Raw genomic sequence first — 18,936 nt, 5'->3', positions numbered from 1 at the left:
CGGGCCTCCCATTGCTGCTGCCAGGCCCGTAATCTGCCATGGGCCCCTGTACCGCCTCCTCATGCTGCTGCCAGGTCCAGAGTCTCTCATGGGTCCCTGTACGGCCTCCCATTGCTGCTGTCTCCATTGCCACACTCTGCCATGTGCCACTTTCAGGTCTCCTCACACTGCTGGTGCTGTCCATTTTGTCATAGGGTGCTGGCAGATTACGGGCCTCCCATTGCTGCTGCCAGGCCCGTAATCTGCCATGGGCCCCTGTACCGCCTCCTCATGCTGCTGCCAGGCCCGTAATCTGTCATGGGTCCCTGTACGGCCTCCCATTGCTGCTGTCTCCATCGCCACACTCTGCCGTGTGCCACTTTCAGGTCTCCTCACACTGCTGGTGTGTTCCATTTTGTCACAGGGTGCTGGCAGATTACGGGCCTCCCATTGCTGCTGCCAGGCCCGTAATCTGCCTTGGGCCCCCGTACCGCCTCCTCATGCTGCTGCCAGGTCCAGAGTCTCTCATGGGTCCCTGTACGGCCTCCCATTGCTGCTGTCTCCATTGCCACACTCTGCCATGTGCCACTTTCAGGTCTCCTCACACTGCTGGTGCTGTCCATTTTGTCATAGGGTGCTGGCAGATTACGGGCCTCCCATTGCTGCTGCCAGGCCCGTAATCTGCCATGGGCCCCTGTACCGCCTCCTCATGCTGCTGCCAGGTCCAGAGTGTGTCATGGGTCCCTGTACGGCCTCCCATTGCTGTTGTCTCCATCGCCACACTCTGCCATGTGCCACTTTCAGGTCTCCTCACACTGCTGGTGGGTTCCATTTTGTCATAGGGTGCTGGCAGATTACGGGCCTCCCATTGCTGCTGCCAGGCCCGTAATCTGCCATGGGCCCCCGTACCGCCTCCTCATGCTGCTGCCAGGTCCAGAGTCTCTCATGGGTCCCTGTACGGCCTCCCATTGCTGCTGTCTCCATTGTCACACTCTGCCATGTGCCACTTTCATGTCTCCTCACACTGCTGGTGCTGTCCATTTTGTCATAGGGTGCTGGCAGATTACGGGCCTCCCATTGCTGCTGCCAGGCCCGTAATCTGCCATGGGCCCCTGTACCGCCTCCTCATGCTGCTGCCAGGCACGTAATCTGTCATGGGTCCCTGTACGGCCTCCCATTGCTGCTGTCTCCATCGCCACACTCTGCCGTGTGCCACTTTCAGGTCTCCTCACACTGCTGGTGTGTTCCATTTTGTCACAGGGTGCTGGCAGATTACGGGCCTCCCATTGCTGCTGCCAGGCCCGTAATCTGCCATGGGCCCCCGTACCGCCTCCTCATGCTGCTGCCAGGTCCAGAGTCTCTCATGGGTCCCTGTACGGCCTCCCATTGCTGCTGTCTCCATTGCCACACTCTGCCATGTGCCACTTTCAGGTCTCCTCACACTGCTGGTGCTGTCCATTTTGTCATAGGGTGCTGGCAGATTACGGGCCTCCCATTGCTGCTGCCAGGCCCGTAATCTGCCATGGGCCCCTGTACCGCCTCCTCATGCTGCTGCCAGGTCCAGAGTCTCTCATGGGTCCCTGTACGGCCTCCCATTGCTGCTGTCTCCATTGCCACACTCTGCCATGTGCCACTTTCAGGTCTCCTCACACTGCTGGTGCTGTCCATTTTGTCATAGGGTGCTGGCAGATTACGGGCCTCCCATTGCTGCTGCCAGGCCCGTAATCTGCCATGGGCCCCTGTACCGCCTCCTCATGCTGCTGCCAGGCCCGTAATCTGTCATGGGTCCCTGTACGGCCTCCCATTGCTGCTGTCTCCATCGCTACACTCTGCCATGTGCCACTTTCAGGTCTCCTCACACTGCTGGTGTGTTCCATTTTGTCATAGGGTGCTGGCAGATTACGGGCCTCCCATTGCTGCTGCCAGGCCCGTAATCTGCCATGGGCCCCCGTACCGCCTCCTCATGCTGCTGCCAGGTCCAGAGTCTCTCATGGGTCCCTGTACGGCCTCCCATTGCTGTTGTCTCCATCGCCACACTCTGCCATGTGCCACTTTCAGGTCTCCTCACACTGCTGGTGGGTTCCATTTTGTCATAGGGTGCTGGCAGATTACGGGCCTCCCATTGCTGCTGCCAGGCCCGTAATCTGCCATGGTCCCCCGTACCGCCTCCTCATGCTGCTGCCAGGTCCAGAGTCTCTCATGGGTCCCTGTACGGCCTCCCATTGCTGCTGTCTCCATTGCCACACTCTGCCATGTGCCACTTTCAGGTCTCCTCACACTGCTGGTGCTGTCCATTTTGTCATAGGGTGCTGGCAGATTACGGGCCTCCCATTGCTGCTGCCAGGCCCGTAATCTGCCATGGGCCCCTGTACCGCCTCCTCATGCTGCTGCCAGGCCCGTAATCTGTCATGGGTCCCTGTACGGCCTCCCATTGCTGCTGTCTCCATCGCCACACTCTGCCGTGTGCCACTTTCAGGTCTCCTCACACTGCTGGTGTGTTCCATTTTGTCACAGGGTGCTGGCAGATTACGGGCCTCCCATTGCTGCTGCCAGGCCCGTAATCTGCCATGGGCCCCCGTACCGCCTCCTCATGCTGCTGCCAGGTCCAGAGTCTCTCATGGGTCCCTGTACGGCCTCCCATTGCTGCTGTCTCCATTGCCACACTCTGCCATGTGCCACTTTCAGGTCTCCTCACACTGCTGGTGCTGTCCATTTTGTCATAGGGTGCTGGCAGATTACGGGCCTCCCATTGCTGCTGCCAGGCCCGTAATCTGCCATGGGCCCCTGTACCGCCTCCTCATGCTGCTGCCAGGTCCAGAGTCTCTCATGGGTCCCTGTACGGCCTCCCATTGCTGCTGTCTCCATTGCCACACTCTGCCATGTGCCACTTTCAGGTCTCCTCACACTGCTGGTGCTGTCCATTTTGTCATAGGGTGCTGGCAGATTACGGGCCTCCCATTGCTGCTGCCAGGCCCGTAATCTGCCATGGGCCCCTGTACCGCCTCCTCATGCTGCTGCCAGGCCCGTAATCTGTCATGGGTCCCTGTACGGCCTCCCATTGCTGCTGTCTCCATCGCTACACTCTGCCATGTGCCACTTTCAGGTCTCCTCACACTGCTGGTGTGTTCCATTTTGTCATAGGGTGCTGGCAGATTACGGGCCTCCCATTGCTGCTGCCAGGCCCGTAATCTGCCATGGGCCCCCGTACCGCCTCCTCATGCTGCTGCCAGGTCCAGAGTCTCTCATGGGTCCCTGTACGGCCTCCCATTGCTGCTGTCTCCATTGCCACACTCTGCCATGTGCCACTTTCAGGTCTCCTCACACTGCTGGTGCTGTCCATTTTGTCATAGGGTGCTGGCAGATTACGGGCCTCCCATTGCTGCTGCCAGGCCCGTAATCTGCCATGGGCCCCTGTACCGCCTCCTCATGCTGCTGCCAGGCCCGTAATCTGTCATGGGTCCCTGTACGGCCTCCCATTGCTGCTGTCTCCATCGCCACACTCTGCCGTGTGCCACTTTCAGGTCTCCTCACACTGCTGGTGGGTTCCATTTTGTCATAGGGTGCTGTATGGCCTCCCAGTGCTGCTGCCAGGCCCGTAATCTGCCATGGGCCCCCGTACCGACTCCTCATGCTGCTGCCAGGCCCGTAATCTGTCATGGGCCCCTGTACCGCCTCCTCATGCTGCTGCCAGGTCCAGAGTGTGTCATGGGTCCCTGTACGGCCTCCCATTGCTGCTGTCTCCATCGCCACACTCTGCCATGTGCCACTTTCAGGTCTCCTCACACTGCTGGTGGGTTCCATTTTTGTCATAGGGTGCTGTATGGCCTCCCATTGCTGCTGCCTCCACTGCCACACTGTGGCTCCACACTCTGGTTTTGGCCCCGTGACTGCCCAAATGAGTGAAGTGTGCGGTGATTCTAAGATCGACGGCACTCATCTGCATGTCATACTGACTGACAGTATTATTTCTCTTCCCCAGCAGACTCCAAGGGCATTTAAATTAAAGGTACAGTGTTCTGCACTAATATAAAGGCTCTCTGAAGCCTAGAAACACCCTTTTTATAAGTTAAATTCGCAGCGAATATATTCGCATCGAATCGAATTTATTCCTCGAATTCGCCGAATCAGCCGAATCGAATTTTTGAATACTTCGCTCATCTCTAGACCAGATCATTATCCAGTTGTGGCTTGGCAAAACAAACAAATGTAGCTTTTCTCCAGCATATAACAAGCAAAACAGTCCATATACTCTGGTACAATAATGAAGCGTCGGCTCACTTCCAGCATGACCCACAACAGGGTTTAACGTTCCCATCTGCTTCAAGGGTCTGGAATAGGGTCACAGAAGCCCAGCAGCATCTTAGCAGACAAACAGCTCACAGGCCTCTCACAACTGTGTCCTTTTCCACACAACATGTCATGGACACCTGTTGGCTGTTTCCTGCCCTTTTCAGACCTCTCTCACAGGTGGGTTAACCCTTTCAGGTCCAAGGCACCTCTTGTCATTGTTGGAGACTTTTTCTCACCCAAGATCCCTCTGAGCTTCTGAATTCAGGACTTGATAATCCTTGGAAAACTGTAAATCAGTTGTCCTGTTAAACAGACCACCCCAGAACCCCTCACCCTCCATGGGTGAAAATCCTTGAGTTTTCCCAACAAGTATGCATTGCCCCCTTAAAAGGGACCACAAACAAAACATGGAGACACATATCTCCCATCCAGAATGCATCTCTGGCTTCCTGTGCAGTATTTTAAGCATCCAATTTGGAGCGCTCACTTTGTAGAACAGACTACTATAGTGCATTTCAGTATCTCCAGCCACCTTCCAGATGTGATTTATCAATAACTCCATGTAACCTAGCTGACCCAATGTAAGTTGTAAAAATAGATTGTTCCTGTAGCTAAACTTTAATTTTCCCCTGGAAAGCCAGTGATGAAAGTGTCTGCAATGCACCACCCTCTATCTCTTTCCATATCCCTACTGTAAACACTATCCTGAAAGCAGCCCAGTTGTGCCTACATGTCTACCAAACTGTGGCCATCTTTAAATGCAAGTGTTTCCTAGATTAATGAAGAAAAAAAAAAAAGAAAATCTACTGGCCATACAAAATGGGATGGGCTCAGGAAGAATAAAGTAAAGTTGGTGGGGAGAGGTGGCTGACAAATATGTCAGATTTTAGATTTTCTTTTCCGTGTTTTGTCTTTATAGCACAACCTATATACCAATTGGAGATAGTGGACGGTTTAAGGTGAAGATGAGTGTCTACAAAGATATGAGCTATACAACTCCATATACTGATTCTATTATACGTTTGTCGACCAAAGAAAATCTATATATTGGTGTTTATATAGCTGATGGCGATCATTCGTTTGCTGTTCGAGACTTTAGTCTTCTGATGGTAAATTGCTACAGTACTCCAACTAACAACAGGCTCGACCCTTTAAGTTACAAAATCATAATTAACAGGTAAGGTTCTTTATAGTACATTGGTGTGTGTGTGTATCCTGTGTGGAGTTAGCTATTTCTTTCCTTTAGTGCCATCATTTCTTTTTAGGGTGGCCTCAATGACTGTACTCTCCGTTGGTTTGAATCTTACCTATCTCACCACACCTTCAGTGTCACTTACAACTCTACTTCCTTCTCTGCTACTCTTCTTACCATCAAGGTCCCCCAATGTTCTGTCCTTGGTCCACTCCTATTCTCCATCTACAATCCTTCCCATGGTTTCCAATACCATTTCTATCTTTCTACTCTTCAGCTCACCCCATCAGTTTCCTCATGTATCACTGATTTACTAACAGACATATGAGACTGGATGTCACACCACTTCCTAAAACTCAATCTATCCAAAACTGAGCTCATAATATTTCCTCCCCCATGTGCCTCTTCCCCTGATTTCTCCGTTAAGACCAATAGCACAACTATCAACCCATCCCCGTATGCCAGGGTGCTAGGGATAACCCTGGATTCTGAACTATCCTTTCAGGCCCATATCCAATCCCTGTCCAAATCATGCCACCTCAACCTCTGAAACATTTCCAGAATATGCCCCTTTCTAACCAATGATACCACAAAGCTTCTAATTCACTCCCTGGTTATATCTCGCCTCGATTACTGCAACTCCCTCCTCATTGGCTTACCTTTACATAGGCTATCCCCCCTTCAGTCCATCATGAATGCTACTGCCATACTCATCCACCTTACCAACCATTCAGTGTCTGCTACCCCTCTCTGCCAATCCCTCCACTGGCTTTCACTCGCCTAACGAATAAAATTTAAATACTAACAAGTTACAAAGCCATCCACAACTCTGCCCCCAGCTACATCACCAACCTGGTCTCAAAATATCAAGCAAACCTCTCTCAATATCAAGCAAACGATCCTCCCAAGACCTTCTGCTCTCTAGCTCCCGTGTCACCTCCTCCCATGTTCACCTCCAGGACTTCTCTCAAGCTTCTCCCATCCTACAGAACTCGCAACCCCAAGCTGTCCGACTATCTCCTAATCTACCCACCTTTAGAAGATCCCTGAAAACACTTCTCTTTAAATAAGCATATCCTGCTTCTAACTTGTAAGCTGCCTTTTATTTCCTCCATCAGCTTATCCCCCACAGCTATAACCTTTTGTATTACTCAACCCTTCCTCCTAGATTGTAAGCTTTAACCAGCAGGGCCCTCTGTTTCCTCTTGTACCAAATTGTATTGTAACTCTAATGGCTACCTTCTTTTTGTCAAGTGCTGCTCAAACTGTTGGCACTATATAAATCCTGTATAATAATAATAATAATAATAAGGCTACCTATAGGTAGGAAGGATGTATGGTGAAATATCAGCTAACCTTCATCACAATCTAAGACTCATAGGGCCCAATTTTGATTCAGGAAATATTGGACTTCTGTGAGCAATAAAAACACTCCTAATACTTGTACATCCTTTTATCTTGTTATTTCCAATATTTGATTTCTATAGTATTCCATTGTAGTCATTGCTTGCAAATATTGGGAAAATCAGCGATAAAACAGATATTAGTCCTCATGCACACTTGACATTTTTACAGCTGCTGTTTTTGGCTTTTGACATTTTTTCTACATCCAGTAAACCCCCCAGCATGTTATCCTATGTGTCCATGCAAACATAGACTGTAATCAACATTTTTTGGCAGGGACTTTTTTTAGCTGGAAAAAAAACCCAGGACTAGTGGGTTTCTAGAGGAGTTTTTTAGCTGTAAAAACGCTCTAATGCTGCAAAATGCAGTAAAAAGCAGTAAACTGTGGTAAAACAACGCAACCCAGTGTTTTTGGATGTCTTTTTACCTAAAAACTTTTTCTTTTTGTAAAAAAAACCCAAATGCGGGAAAATGCAGAAAAACACCACTAGACGTGGGAAACCGCCGCTAAATGCTAATGCAAAACCCCTTAAAAACTCACGTTTTTAACATTACATTACACAGCTAACGTTACCAGCGTTATAGTGTGCATGGAGACTAAGCACACCATCGTAGGAAATTATACACTCTATATGCCCTCCCTTAGACCATAACTTCTCTAATAAGTAATGGTAGGTTCTCCATATGAAGAAGTGGATGCTCCACTTCATCCTTTAGTAGATCTCCATTAAAGTCTGTTTATGCCTACAAGGATACACATACTAACAATGTGTATACGGCTGTCTAAACAGCATAATTATTTTCCTCTTTATTAGCACAAAAAATGGGTTTAATATGACTTTGAAGTGGTTGTAAAGGTAAAAGGTTTTTTTTTTTTAAAATGTATTCTCTGCATTAAGGTAAAAAACCTTTCAGTAGTAACTCTCTCCCAGCCCCCCTAAATATATATTGATTGAGCCTGCACAAGTAACCCCACTGCAGGCACCTTGCTATGGTGGGCACTTTTTAGGGAGGAGTTGCCAACAGCTTCGGCAGCGGACCCCAGAAGAGGAGGTTCAGGGCCGCTCTGCGCAAAACTATTACACAGAGCAGATGTATATACAATGTTTGTTATTTATAAACATACAACAAAAAGTGTTACAATCACTTATACCAGTGACTTATTATGTTTGCCTCACATTATACTATAGTAACTAATTAACTAAGTAACTATAGTAACTTTTTGTGAACTCAAGATGAAGTCTTACTAATGTTTTGTGATAGGGCATGTCTGCCAAGCATGCTCAATTACTACCAGAAACAAAGCATAATGACACATTATCTAGATAAGATTTGCACGATAGATAGATGAAGATGATAATAATAACTATTATTGTTTTTACAGCTGCCCTAACCCAAAAGACTCAACTATACGGATTTTAGAAAATGGGATTACCAGCCAGGGGAAATTCTACGTACAGATGTTTAAGTTCATTGGGGATTATAGTGTTGTTTATTTGCATTGTGAAATATACCTTTGCAAAAATACATGTCCTCCTGTAAGTAAAAATTAATTACTTCTAAGTATACAGTTATTTACTTATATATGTCTACCACTTGTGGTTCTTGTGGTACTGTCAGTAAATACTGACATCTAGATGATCAACAGCTAAGTGTCCGAGGGCCGCTTACTCACTTTAAAATTAAAGCCTAATTCCAGATATGGTGTATTTTTTACAAACATACATGTGAAGATGTATATACCATACCTGTCCAATGCCCCTGGACACTGCTACTCCAGTGATCTCCACCTGCTTCCGGGTCCCGTGCTGAGCGGCTGGCCTGATGCACTGTGAGGACAGGAGGTCAGCTGCTCAGCACAAGAGCCATAAGAAGAATGCTTTACATTTCCTGAGTGAATGCACAATGTTTCCTTATTGGACAAAGTGGAGGGGGGGGGTGATACCACTCTCTCCACCTTGTCCATTCAGAGAATGCTTTTCATTCATTCAGAAAATGCAAAGAATTCTCTGAATGGTGCCCATGCTGAGTGGCCAGTCTCATGTTTTTTAGAATGCAACAGGTCGCATATCAGCTTGGGACCCAGAAGAAAAAATACCATACCTGGAATTCATCTTTAAACTTGTACAGGTTTAATGCACTAGTGCACAGAATAGGAATAAGGGTGGAGGGATCACAGGATACATGAAGGCTTTCTACACAGAACACAGTCTCTTGTCTTCTACACATCCTTCTAAATGCTGGATCCCCAGGGGGCTATGCTGGATGGACACTTAAACTTAAAACATGGCTCCCTGGAAATAGAGGTTCACATGGTATCACAATATTTATGTTTCAATGCAGGGCAACATGAAAAGGTTAATATGAAACATTTCCACTCAACCAGTCACTTACTGCCTCTCTTGTGCGGGACAGTTTCAGTTTGCTTCCAGTAGACCAGAACAGAACATCACTTGAAACCAGCATCTTTCTGGGTTCCTCCCAGGAGGGTAGATACCTGCAGCACTTTAACCCCTAGGCACAAAAACCTGGGAGAAACATAGTTCTCAAAGCAGCATCCTCATCAGACCAAAGTCTCAAATATCTACAGTATTAGTTCTGTCAGCATGAATCACCAGGCAGAAACCCAGGAGGGGAGACTGTGTACCAAGAAGTGTCTCCAATGTTTAATAGTTCCACCAACATGCAGCACCAAGCCCCCAAGCCTGCTGAATCGCTAAGTCATTAAACATTTGTTGGGACCCTGCCCTAAACTGTTGGGGCCGTAATTAAATTAATGGCTGAAACATTTGAGCTGAACATGCACTGTTGCAGATTTTGCCTCATATGACTCCCCAAAAAACTAAAAATGTGAAGTAATGGACATACCAGTTCTTTCACTCTAAAAATATGAGATCTAAGCAGCTACATTGTCTGTGCATTTTGGAGATGGTTAGGGAAGGCTCCCAAATTTGTTTAGGGACAGCGTAGAACTGTGCTATGCTGTGGTCTGGCTCTGAAGAAGAGGGTACCTATCCTTGAAACACATCAGCAATTGGAAGTGTCTTCCATATGCTGGAATTGGCACAGTAGACCAGAGTGTGCAGGTCACTGTGGATATTGATGAGCTTGATATCATGTGCACATCTGTTTCACTCCTTTAATAAAAAGAGTTTTTAAGGTAATGCGCAAGGCTGGTGTGCCCTGTATTTTTGCTTTTTCAATGTTCTTTTTGGGCTTCCCCAATCCTCAGGGGGCTGCAGTCTTGCCTAGCTTCAAGATGTCGAAGACCTAAGGTCCTCCACTACTGGAACATCCACCTTGAGCGCAGGAAGTTGTTTGTTTTGCATCTATACAGTACTATACTGTGGATTGTGCTACATATCCTTCTATGCCATATACCCTGTCTTGGTGAATAGCTTCACGTTAATGAGTGAGGAAGGAATTTTAAAATGCATTTCTCTTCTTACAGACTTGTTCTGGCAGCAGATCAACCAGTGAAATTCAAGAGACACAAGGAACTCTGACGTTTGGGCCTATTGAAGTGCCTGGTACAGTATAACATTTATTTTGTAGTTATTTTTTCTTCTATTTTTGTTAGCAGTTAAATAGGATTTCAATTTAAAACATTAAAGGAACTCACCCCTGAAAGTTTATAATTCTTGGATGAGTTAATTTTATCTCTGTATGAACAGCTTAACATAAAAAAGAGTAATAAGTAAACATGTTTTTTTTTTATTCTCACAGATGATGGTGTTGGTAAGTATACATTTTACCTTTTTAATATACTGTTTTCAAATATGTAGCTTGTTATGTTTTTCCTATGAATAAAAAGAATTTGCACTTTTATTGCCAATACACACTTGCAATTGGGTGCATTGAAGTTACTGCAATGTACGTTACACTTGTTACTGCATTGTAGTGCCATTCATTTTGAATTGCACCCCAACACACTAAGATAAGACAGCTCTGACGCACATGGGTTGCAGCATTTTAGTTTGTTGCATTGGAAAAAATGTTCAATGTCCGTTATTTGGTCTGTTTCTGTGCATTGGCAGCCCATTCAAAATTAATGAGTATTAAGTAATTTTTTTTTTTTTTTTATACAGATGTCAGTATTGGTAAGTGTAAAATTTTACCTTTTTATTATATCGTTTTCAAATGTAGCTTTTCAGATTTTTCCTAAGAATAAGAAAAAAAATCACTTTTCTTGGAAATCCTTTATACAGTGGGGATCGAAAGTTTGGGCACCCCAGCTAAAAATGTGTATTAATGTGCATAAAGAAGCCAAGGAAAGATGGAAAAATCTCCAAAAGGCATCAAATTACAGATTAGACATTCTTATAATATGTCAACAAAAGTTAGATTTTATTTCCATCATTTACACTTTCAAAATAACAGAAAACAAAAAAATGGCGTCTGCAAAAGTTTGGGCACCCTGCAGAGTTAATATCTTGTACTTCCCCCTTTGGCAAGTATCACAGCTTGTAAACGCTTTTTGTAGCCAGCCAAGAGTCTTTCATTTCTTGTTTGAGGTTTGCCCATTCTTCCTTACAAAAGTCTTCCAGTTCTTTGAGATTTCTGGGCTGTCTGTTACGCACTGCTCTTTTAAGGTCTATCCATAGATTTTCAATTATGTTGAGGTCAGGAGATTGTGAAGGCCATGGCAAAACCTTCAGTTTACGCCTCTTGATGTAATCCCCCGTGGATTTCGAGGTGTGTTTAGGATCATTATCCATTTGTAGAAGCCATCCTCTCTTTAACTTCAGCTTTTTCACAGATGGCATCAAGTTACCATCCAAAATTTGCTGAAATTTTATTGAATCCATTTTTCCTTCTACTCGTGAGATGTTCCCTGTGCCACTGGCTGCAACACAACCCCAAAGCTTGATTGATCCAACCCCATGCTTAACAGTTGGACAGAGGTTCTTTTCATTAAATTCTGTGTTCCTTCTTCTCCAAACGTACCTTTGCTCATTCCGGCCAAAAAGTTCAATTTTAACTTCATCGGTCCACAGAACTTGTTTCCAAAATGCATCAGGCTTGTCTATATGTTCATTTGCAAAGTTCAAACGATGATTTTTTGGTGAGGACGTAGAAGAGGTTTTCTTCTGATGACTCTTCCATGAAGACCATATTTGTACAAGTATCTCTTTATAGTGGAATAGTGTACCACAACTCCAGTGTCTGCCAGATCTTTCTGAAGGGATCGTGCAGTCAAACGTGGGTTTTGAATTGTTATTCTCACAATCCTGCTAGCTGTTCTGTCTGATATTTTTCTTGGTCTTCCAGATCTTGCTTTAACTTCCACTGTTCCTGATGACTGCCATATCTTAATTACATTCCGAACAGAGGATATTGACATCTGAAAACGCTTTGCTATCTTCTTATAGCCTTCTCTTGCTTTGTGAGCGTCAACTATTTTCAGTTTCAGTTTTCTAGACAACTGCTTAGAAGAACCCATGGTGCTGATTGTTGGGGCAAGGTCAGATGAGTCTGGGCATTTAAAACCTTTGAGATTGACATCACCTGGTCTTCCCAGACGATGATTGAGAACAATCCATGACACTGGCAGGTCTCAGCTTGGCAAAGGGGGCAGTGCACGCTATAAATTCTGCAGGGTGCCCAAACTTTTGCAGACGCCATTTTTTTGTTTTCTGTTATTTTGAAAGTGTAAATGATGGAAATAAAATCTAACTTTTGTTGACATATTATAAGGCATGTCTAATCTGTAATTTGATGCCTTTTGGAGATTTTTCCATCTTTCCTTGGCTTCTTTATGCACATTAATACAAATTTTTAGCTGGGGTGCCCAAACTTTCGATCCCCACTGTATGCCTTCTAAAATACCTCAATGTTACCAACTTCCTTAAGCGGCAAAAAAACACATTTGCATTTGAGTTAGATTTACTGGAACACACATTAGTGCATCGTAGTGCCATTCACTTTGAACTTCACCCCAAGGCACTAAGACAACACAGCTTTGATGCACATGAGTTACAGAATTTTAGTGAGCTGCATTGGGAAAAATGTCTGCATGTCCATTTTTGGTCTGTTCCTGTGCATAGACAGCCTTGTCAAAATGAATGAGTAATATGGTTTTTTTGTTTGTTTTTTTTTCACAGATCGTGGTGTTGGTATGTATAACATTTTAGGTTTTTCCTATATAGTTTTCAAATGTAGCTTTTCATATATTTCCTAAGGATAACATGAATTTCCACCATTCTTGGAAATCCAATCTGCTCTCTACAACCACCTAAGCGCCAAAAATTACTATTGTAATTGGGTGTGTTGGCATTACTGCAATGCCCATTGCACATGTTACCATATTTTAGATCCATTAATTTTGAATTGCACCCTAACGCACTAAAGCAACCAGCTCTGATGTATATAGCTTGCATTGGAGCTATGTACATGGGTTGCAGTATTTTGGTGCACTGCTTTGGAAAAAATGCTGCATGTTCCTTTTTTGATTGGTCTGAGGCTTTTTGGTGAACTGAATTAGAAAAAATGGCAGCATGTTAATTTGTGGTCTGTTCCTGTAAGTTGACAGCCCATTTAAAATTGATGAGTAATAAGTATTTTTTTTTCACAGGTCGCAGTGTTGGTAAGCATACAATTTTACCTTTTTAATATACAGTTTTCAAATGTAACTGTTTAGATTTTTTTTATTAGAATAAACTTTTTTGCAATTGGGTGTGTTACACATGTTATTGTAAACTTTTATGCAATTGAGTGTGTTACACATGTTTTTGTAAACTTTTTTGCAATTGGGTGTGTTACACATGTTATTGTAAACGTTTATGCAATTGGGTGTGTTACACATGTTATTGTAAACTTTTATGCAATTGGGTGTGTTACACATGTTATTGTAACCTTTTATGCAATTGGGTGTGTTACACATGTTATTGTAAACTTTTTTGAAATTGGGTGTGTTACACATGTTATTGTAAACTTTTTTGCAATTGGGTGTGTTACACGTTATTGTAAAAATTAAACTTTTCTTGGAAATCCTCTAATATGCTTCTGAAAATACCATAATTTAACCAACTTTCCAAGTGCCAAGCAAACACTTTTCCTGATTGGGTGTGTTTCAGTTCCCGGAATGCACATTACACACGTTACCACATTGTAGTGCCATTCATTTTGAATTGCACCCCAATGCACTAAAGCAACGGCTCTGACGTACTGTACATAGGATGCATCAGAGCAATGTGCATGGGTTGCAGCATTTTGGTGCACTGCTTTAGACAAAATGCTGCATGTTCCCTTTTTGATCTGTTCCTGTGTGTTGACAGCCCATTCAAAACTAATGAGCTGCCTTAACCACTTCTTGATTGCCCTATAGCCAAATGATGGCCACAATGTGGTGATCCAGTTCTGGGAGGGCATCATTTGACATCCTCCTAGAACACACCCCCAGCACTCTATTATCACGGTGTCCTTTGGACACAGCTGATCACATGACACGGTAAAGGGCCAATCATAGTGGCCTTTTTACATGTGATCAGTTGTGTCCAATCACAGCTGATCTCCATGTAAATATACTTGCCAGTTATCAGCAGTACTTTCCTCACGCTGTCACAGTATGAAGAAAGTACTGCCGATAACTGGCAACTGTGAAAGGATTCATCTACGCTGATAATCAGGGCACTGATTATCAATACCCTGATTTTCAGTGTTGCCCATCAGTGCCCAACAGTGCTGCCCATCAGTGCTGCCAATCTTTTCCCATCAGTGCTGTCAGTCATTGCCCTTCAGTGCTGCCTATTAGTGCCCATCATTGCCGCCTATCAGTGCCCATCAGTGCCTCCTCATCAATGCCCACCAGTGCTGCCTCATCAGTGCAATCTCATCAACGCACATCAGTGAAGGAGAAAAATTACCTGTTTGCAAAATTTTATAATAGAAACAAAGAAAAACCTTTTTTTCAAAATTTTCGCTCTTTTTTCATTTATAGTGCAAAAAATAAAACAATGACACAGCAGATCACAAAGTAAATACAGTTGCTAGTTATTGGCAGCACTTTCCTCACGTTGTCACAGTGTGAGGAAAGTACTGCCGATAACCAGCAAACGTGACAGAGGAGATCTGCACTGATAATCAGGGCCCTGATTATCAGTGCCGCCCAGTAGTGCCACCCATCAGTGCCCAGCAGCGTCACCCATCAGTGCTGCACAACAGTGCCACCCATCAGTGCTGCCTTTCAGTGCCCATCAGTGCTGCCTATCAGTCCAGCCTCATCAATGCACATCAGTGAAGGAGAAGAATTACCTCTGCAAACTTTTCTAGTAGAAACAAAGAAAACCTTTTTTTTTTTTTTCAAATGTTTTGCTCTTTTTGCTCAAAGAAAGCTCTATGTGAAAAAAAGTATAAACATGTCATATGGGTACATTGTTATGTAACTGCGAAATTGTCATTCAAAGCGCTGGCCTGGTCAGGAAGAGGGTAAATGTGCCCAATGGTTAAAAATGTCCCACTACTTGTTGGGCCCCTCCTCCGTGAACACCTGACTCCTCCACCAATCCTGTATCGGCTACAGATCCACTGCTCTCTCTTCCTGCTGTCGCAGGAGACACAGGCAGCAGTGGGAGCCATAGGCTCCTTCTGCTATCAGTCAGTGGAGGGGGGGGGGCATGGTGGAGCCCTGCTGTGTGTGTCTATGGACACACACTGCCCGGATCTGGAGAGGGCAACTGCAGGAGCACACAGCTTACTGAGAGGGCACCCACAGGAGGAGCGGACAGTGCAGTGGGGGACTGCCAAAACAAGGGACCACTTACATGTTTTTTATTTTAACCAAAAAAATAGCCTTTAATATCACTTTAAGTGTCAACCCTTTCATATTTTACCAAAAATGTGTTTTTGCCTGGATTGTATTTTGAGAACTTCCCAATGACTTGTCCTAACAGGACATTATGGAAAATTACCTCAACAGAGACTCTAACATAAATAATAAAAGACTCAATTATTTTGGTACACACCATTTATTTGAATGAACTGTACAAATGTATAGGATTTTTCTATATTCTTTTTTTAAGTTTCTGGAATGAAAAGGTGTAATTTTATCTACGTAAATGTTTACACATATAATGTATATAACAGTGCCTTATCATTTATTTTTCTTTGTATTTACAGGCACGGTTGCAGGATTCAGTATGTTTACAGTCTTTGGACTACTTCTGGCTAACATCTTTATTGTTTGAAATACACACAATGTGGTCTTTTAATTAAAATCTAAATAAACTGCTGATCAGAAAGACTGTTAACATGTCAGTAAATCTGAAAATAAATCTCTACTCATATATAAATAAACTGCTAAATAAGTCTTTGCAATAAATGTGCCTGGTATTGAGTGCATTTTATTTTTTTAAAACATTTATATATATATTAAAATTTCTGTTGATCCTGCCAGTCACTTCTTCCTGCTTGTTGGCAGTGGCAACAATCTATATTTTCTGCTCTGCCCTCTGTTGTCACTGCTTTTGCACATGCTCCAGGTGTCTAAGGCATGCAGTTCTCTGAATGACCCAGGCAGTAAATTGTAACGACAGGAGGAATCACCATCAACCATCAGATTTACTGCTACAGGGTGGACTTTCTGTGCAAAATCACACACATATGAATTGGATATAAAAACTGTACACACCCGTTAAGATGTCAGGTTTCTGTGATGTAAAAACATCAGACAAAGATAAATTATTTCAGAACTTTTTCCACCTTTAATGTAACCTATAAACTTCAACTCAGTTGAACAACAAACTGAAATCTTTTAGGTGGAGGGAAGTAAAAATAAACTAAAATATTGTTGCATAAATGTGCACACCCTTAAACTAATATTTTGTTGAAACTCCTTTTGATTTTATTACAGCACTCAGTCTTTTTGGGTATGAGTCTATTAGCATGGCACATCTTGACTTGGCAATATTTGCCCTCTCTTCCTTGCAAAAACACTCCAAATCTGTCAGATTACAAGGGCATCTCCTGTGCACAGTCCTCTTCAGATCACCCCACAGATTTTCCATCAGATTCAAGTCTGGGCTCTGCCTGGGCAATTCCAAAGCTTGAATCTTCTTCTGGTGGAGCCATTCTGTCAAGGATCCCGGCCGCTCAGCGTCGCGCGCATGCGCAGATCGCCGATTCTTCCTGGCCAGCGAACACAGAGATCGCGGCGGCGGCCGCACATGCGCAGTAGCAATCGCGGCCGCACCAATGGAAACACAGGGCGCCCTATTTAAATCTGCCCTGTGCATTTCCAAATTGCCGCAAGGTCTTGTTCCTGTTCCTGTGTTCCTGCTAGTACGTTTCCTTGTTGCCAAACTCTGCCTGTTCTGATTACGCTGACCCTCTCCTGCTCTGACCCCGGCTCCTTCCTGACCATCCCTCTGCCTGACCCTCGGTACCACGCTGCCCGCTACCTGCTGAACCTGGCTTGTGACCCCGACCATTCTCCGCTTGCTCCCCCTGTACCACGCTGCCCGCACTATACCGACCTGGCTAGTCTGACCTCGCTCACCCCTAGCAGTCGCCCATCCATCCCGCTCGGATCGGGATCTGTCATCCCATCCATCCCGCTCGGATCGGGATCTGTCATCCCATCCATCCCGCTCGGATCGGGGTCTGTCATCCCCTTCACAGCAGGCTCATCCCGGGCACATACCCTCAGCGGGACCCCTCTGCCACCGCCGGGGGTGCCCAGGGACGCGACCTGGTTCCAGTCTTGCACCAAGTCCATCCCCACCATCAGGGGCCCTGGTGAAAAGGCAGACTGGGACTTAGACTCCGCGTCCTGGGAAACCCCGTGCTGTGGACCACTAGAGATCCCGTTGGGCGGAGCCTGACACATTCCTTTGTTGATTTGGATGTATGCTTTGGGTCGTTGTCATGCTGAAAGATGAAGGAGCTTGCTGCTGGACGGCTGGATGTCCCACCTGGATCCAATTACCACTTGATGAGTCTTTTTAACCGTTTATCTTGTAAGTGCAAATTTTCCATTGTCTACTAATAAATTGTGAATACTGCACTTAGAGGTGCCTTCCTCTCTTTTTCCAGTCACTTCTACCAAGCTTTCAACCTTTAGTACAAAGGTTAAATGAATAAACCATGCACTAATGTACTAAGCAGATCCCGCTCACTGCCGCCAATCTGTCATGGATCCACACCGCACGCACACAGCGACTAGCTAACCAAGGCATGTACGTCCGGCCGTGACTTGGGGTAAAGAGGGAATGAGGGGGACTTACTTTCGGCATATAAGACTGACCGTGATATACTGATAGCCCGCACTACTTCTGGCCACCACTAGAGGGAGATGTAGCAATCATGAGAGAGTCACAGTGACATTTGGTCGGTGTGTGTGTGTTGGAAGTGTCACAGGCAGGCCAGGGTACAGCTGGGAGCTCCGAGCTATAAACCATCTTTGAGCTGGGTGCTGGGCTGGCTGGAAAGCTGAGCAATCTGGCACCTCGTACAAAGATAACCCAAGCCTTCCCCTGAGTTCAAAGACATTCCAGACGAGTAAGAAACTAGATAACACTTTTAAAATCCATTTTTCCCCTATGTCTCATATCTTGGAATATGAGAGATTTACATAGAAAACAGGCATATCTTCAGATTGGCCATGAGAAGACAAACAGTTTGATATGTCACTCTCCTTGGCTGGAGTACATAGGAAAGCAGAAAATTACATCTCTTGAACCACTCAAATATGTATTTCATATCTCATATCTAACCATTCCTCAGATGCGTCTGCATATTAATCTACCCACGGGTGGAATGTTACTTGTGCCTAGGAAAAGTTATGAGCCAAAACATGAACTAGGAGAGATTTTGGTTCTAGTTTGGGTCTCCGCCCAGACAACCCCTACCCAAATGAGGCATTGGTCCTTGGCTTCAAAGACACCCCCTGCTGGGGGACTACAAAATAGGCTGTCAGGCCTAAGAGTGGAAGTTGAAGAATTCTCCCGTTTAACATCAGAACCAACTTGGGAGACATGCCCTTTTGGTCTGAAACTTGATCTGCTTAACCCAAGGCTGATTGGCAAGTACTTTAACCCTTTACTTTCCTTTCTGTTACCTCTTTGTTGTGCTAT

General features: G+C 45.0%; 1 protein-coding gene across 1 annotated transcript in view; it reads left to right on the top strand.

Moving 5' to 3' along the window:
* The window catches only part of LOC149449176 (uromodulin-like), a 43,685-nt gene extending 33,269 nt beyond the window's left edge, over positions 1–10,416 (top strand). The window contains exons 6-8 of the mRNA XM_089693609.1: positions 5,189–5,446; positions 8,250–8,403; positions 10,317–10,416. Coding sequence (XP_089549735.1) covers positions 5,189–5,446; positions 8,250–8,403; positions 10,317–10,406 — 502 coding nt within the window. The 3' untranslated portion in view covers positions 10,407–10,416. The remainder of the gene's footprint in view (positions 1–5,188; positions 5,447–8,249; positions 8,404–10,316) is intronic.
* Positions 10,417–18,936: the final 8,520 nt, after the last annotated feature.

The sequence above is a fragment of the Staurois parvus genome, unplaced genomic scaffold, assembly GCF_062004578.1.
Source record: "Staurois parvus isolate SC_StPar_1 unplaced genomic scaffold, SC_StPar_1.0 ptg000635l, whole genome shotgun sequence".
Lineage (NCBI taxonomy): Eukaryota > Metazoa > Chordata > Amphibia > Anura > Ranidae > Staurois > Staurois parvus.
The sequence above is the reverse complement of the archived record's forward strand: the minus strand, read 5'-3'. Positions and strand labels throughout refer to the sequence as shown.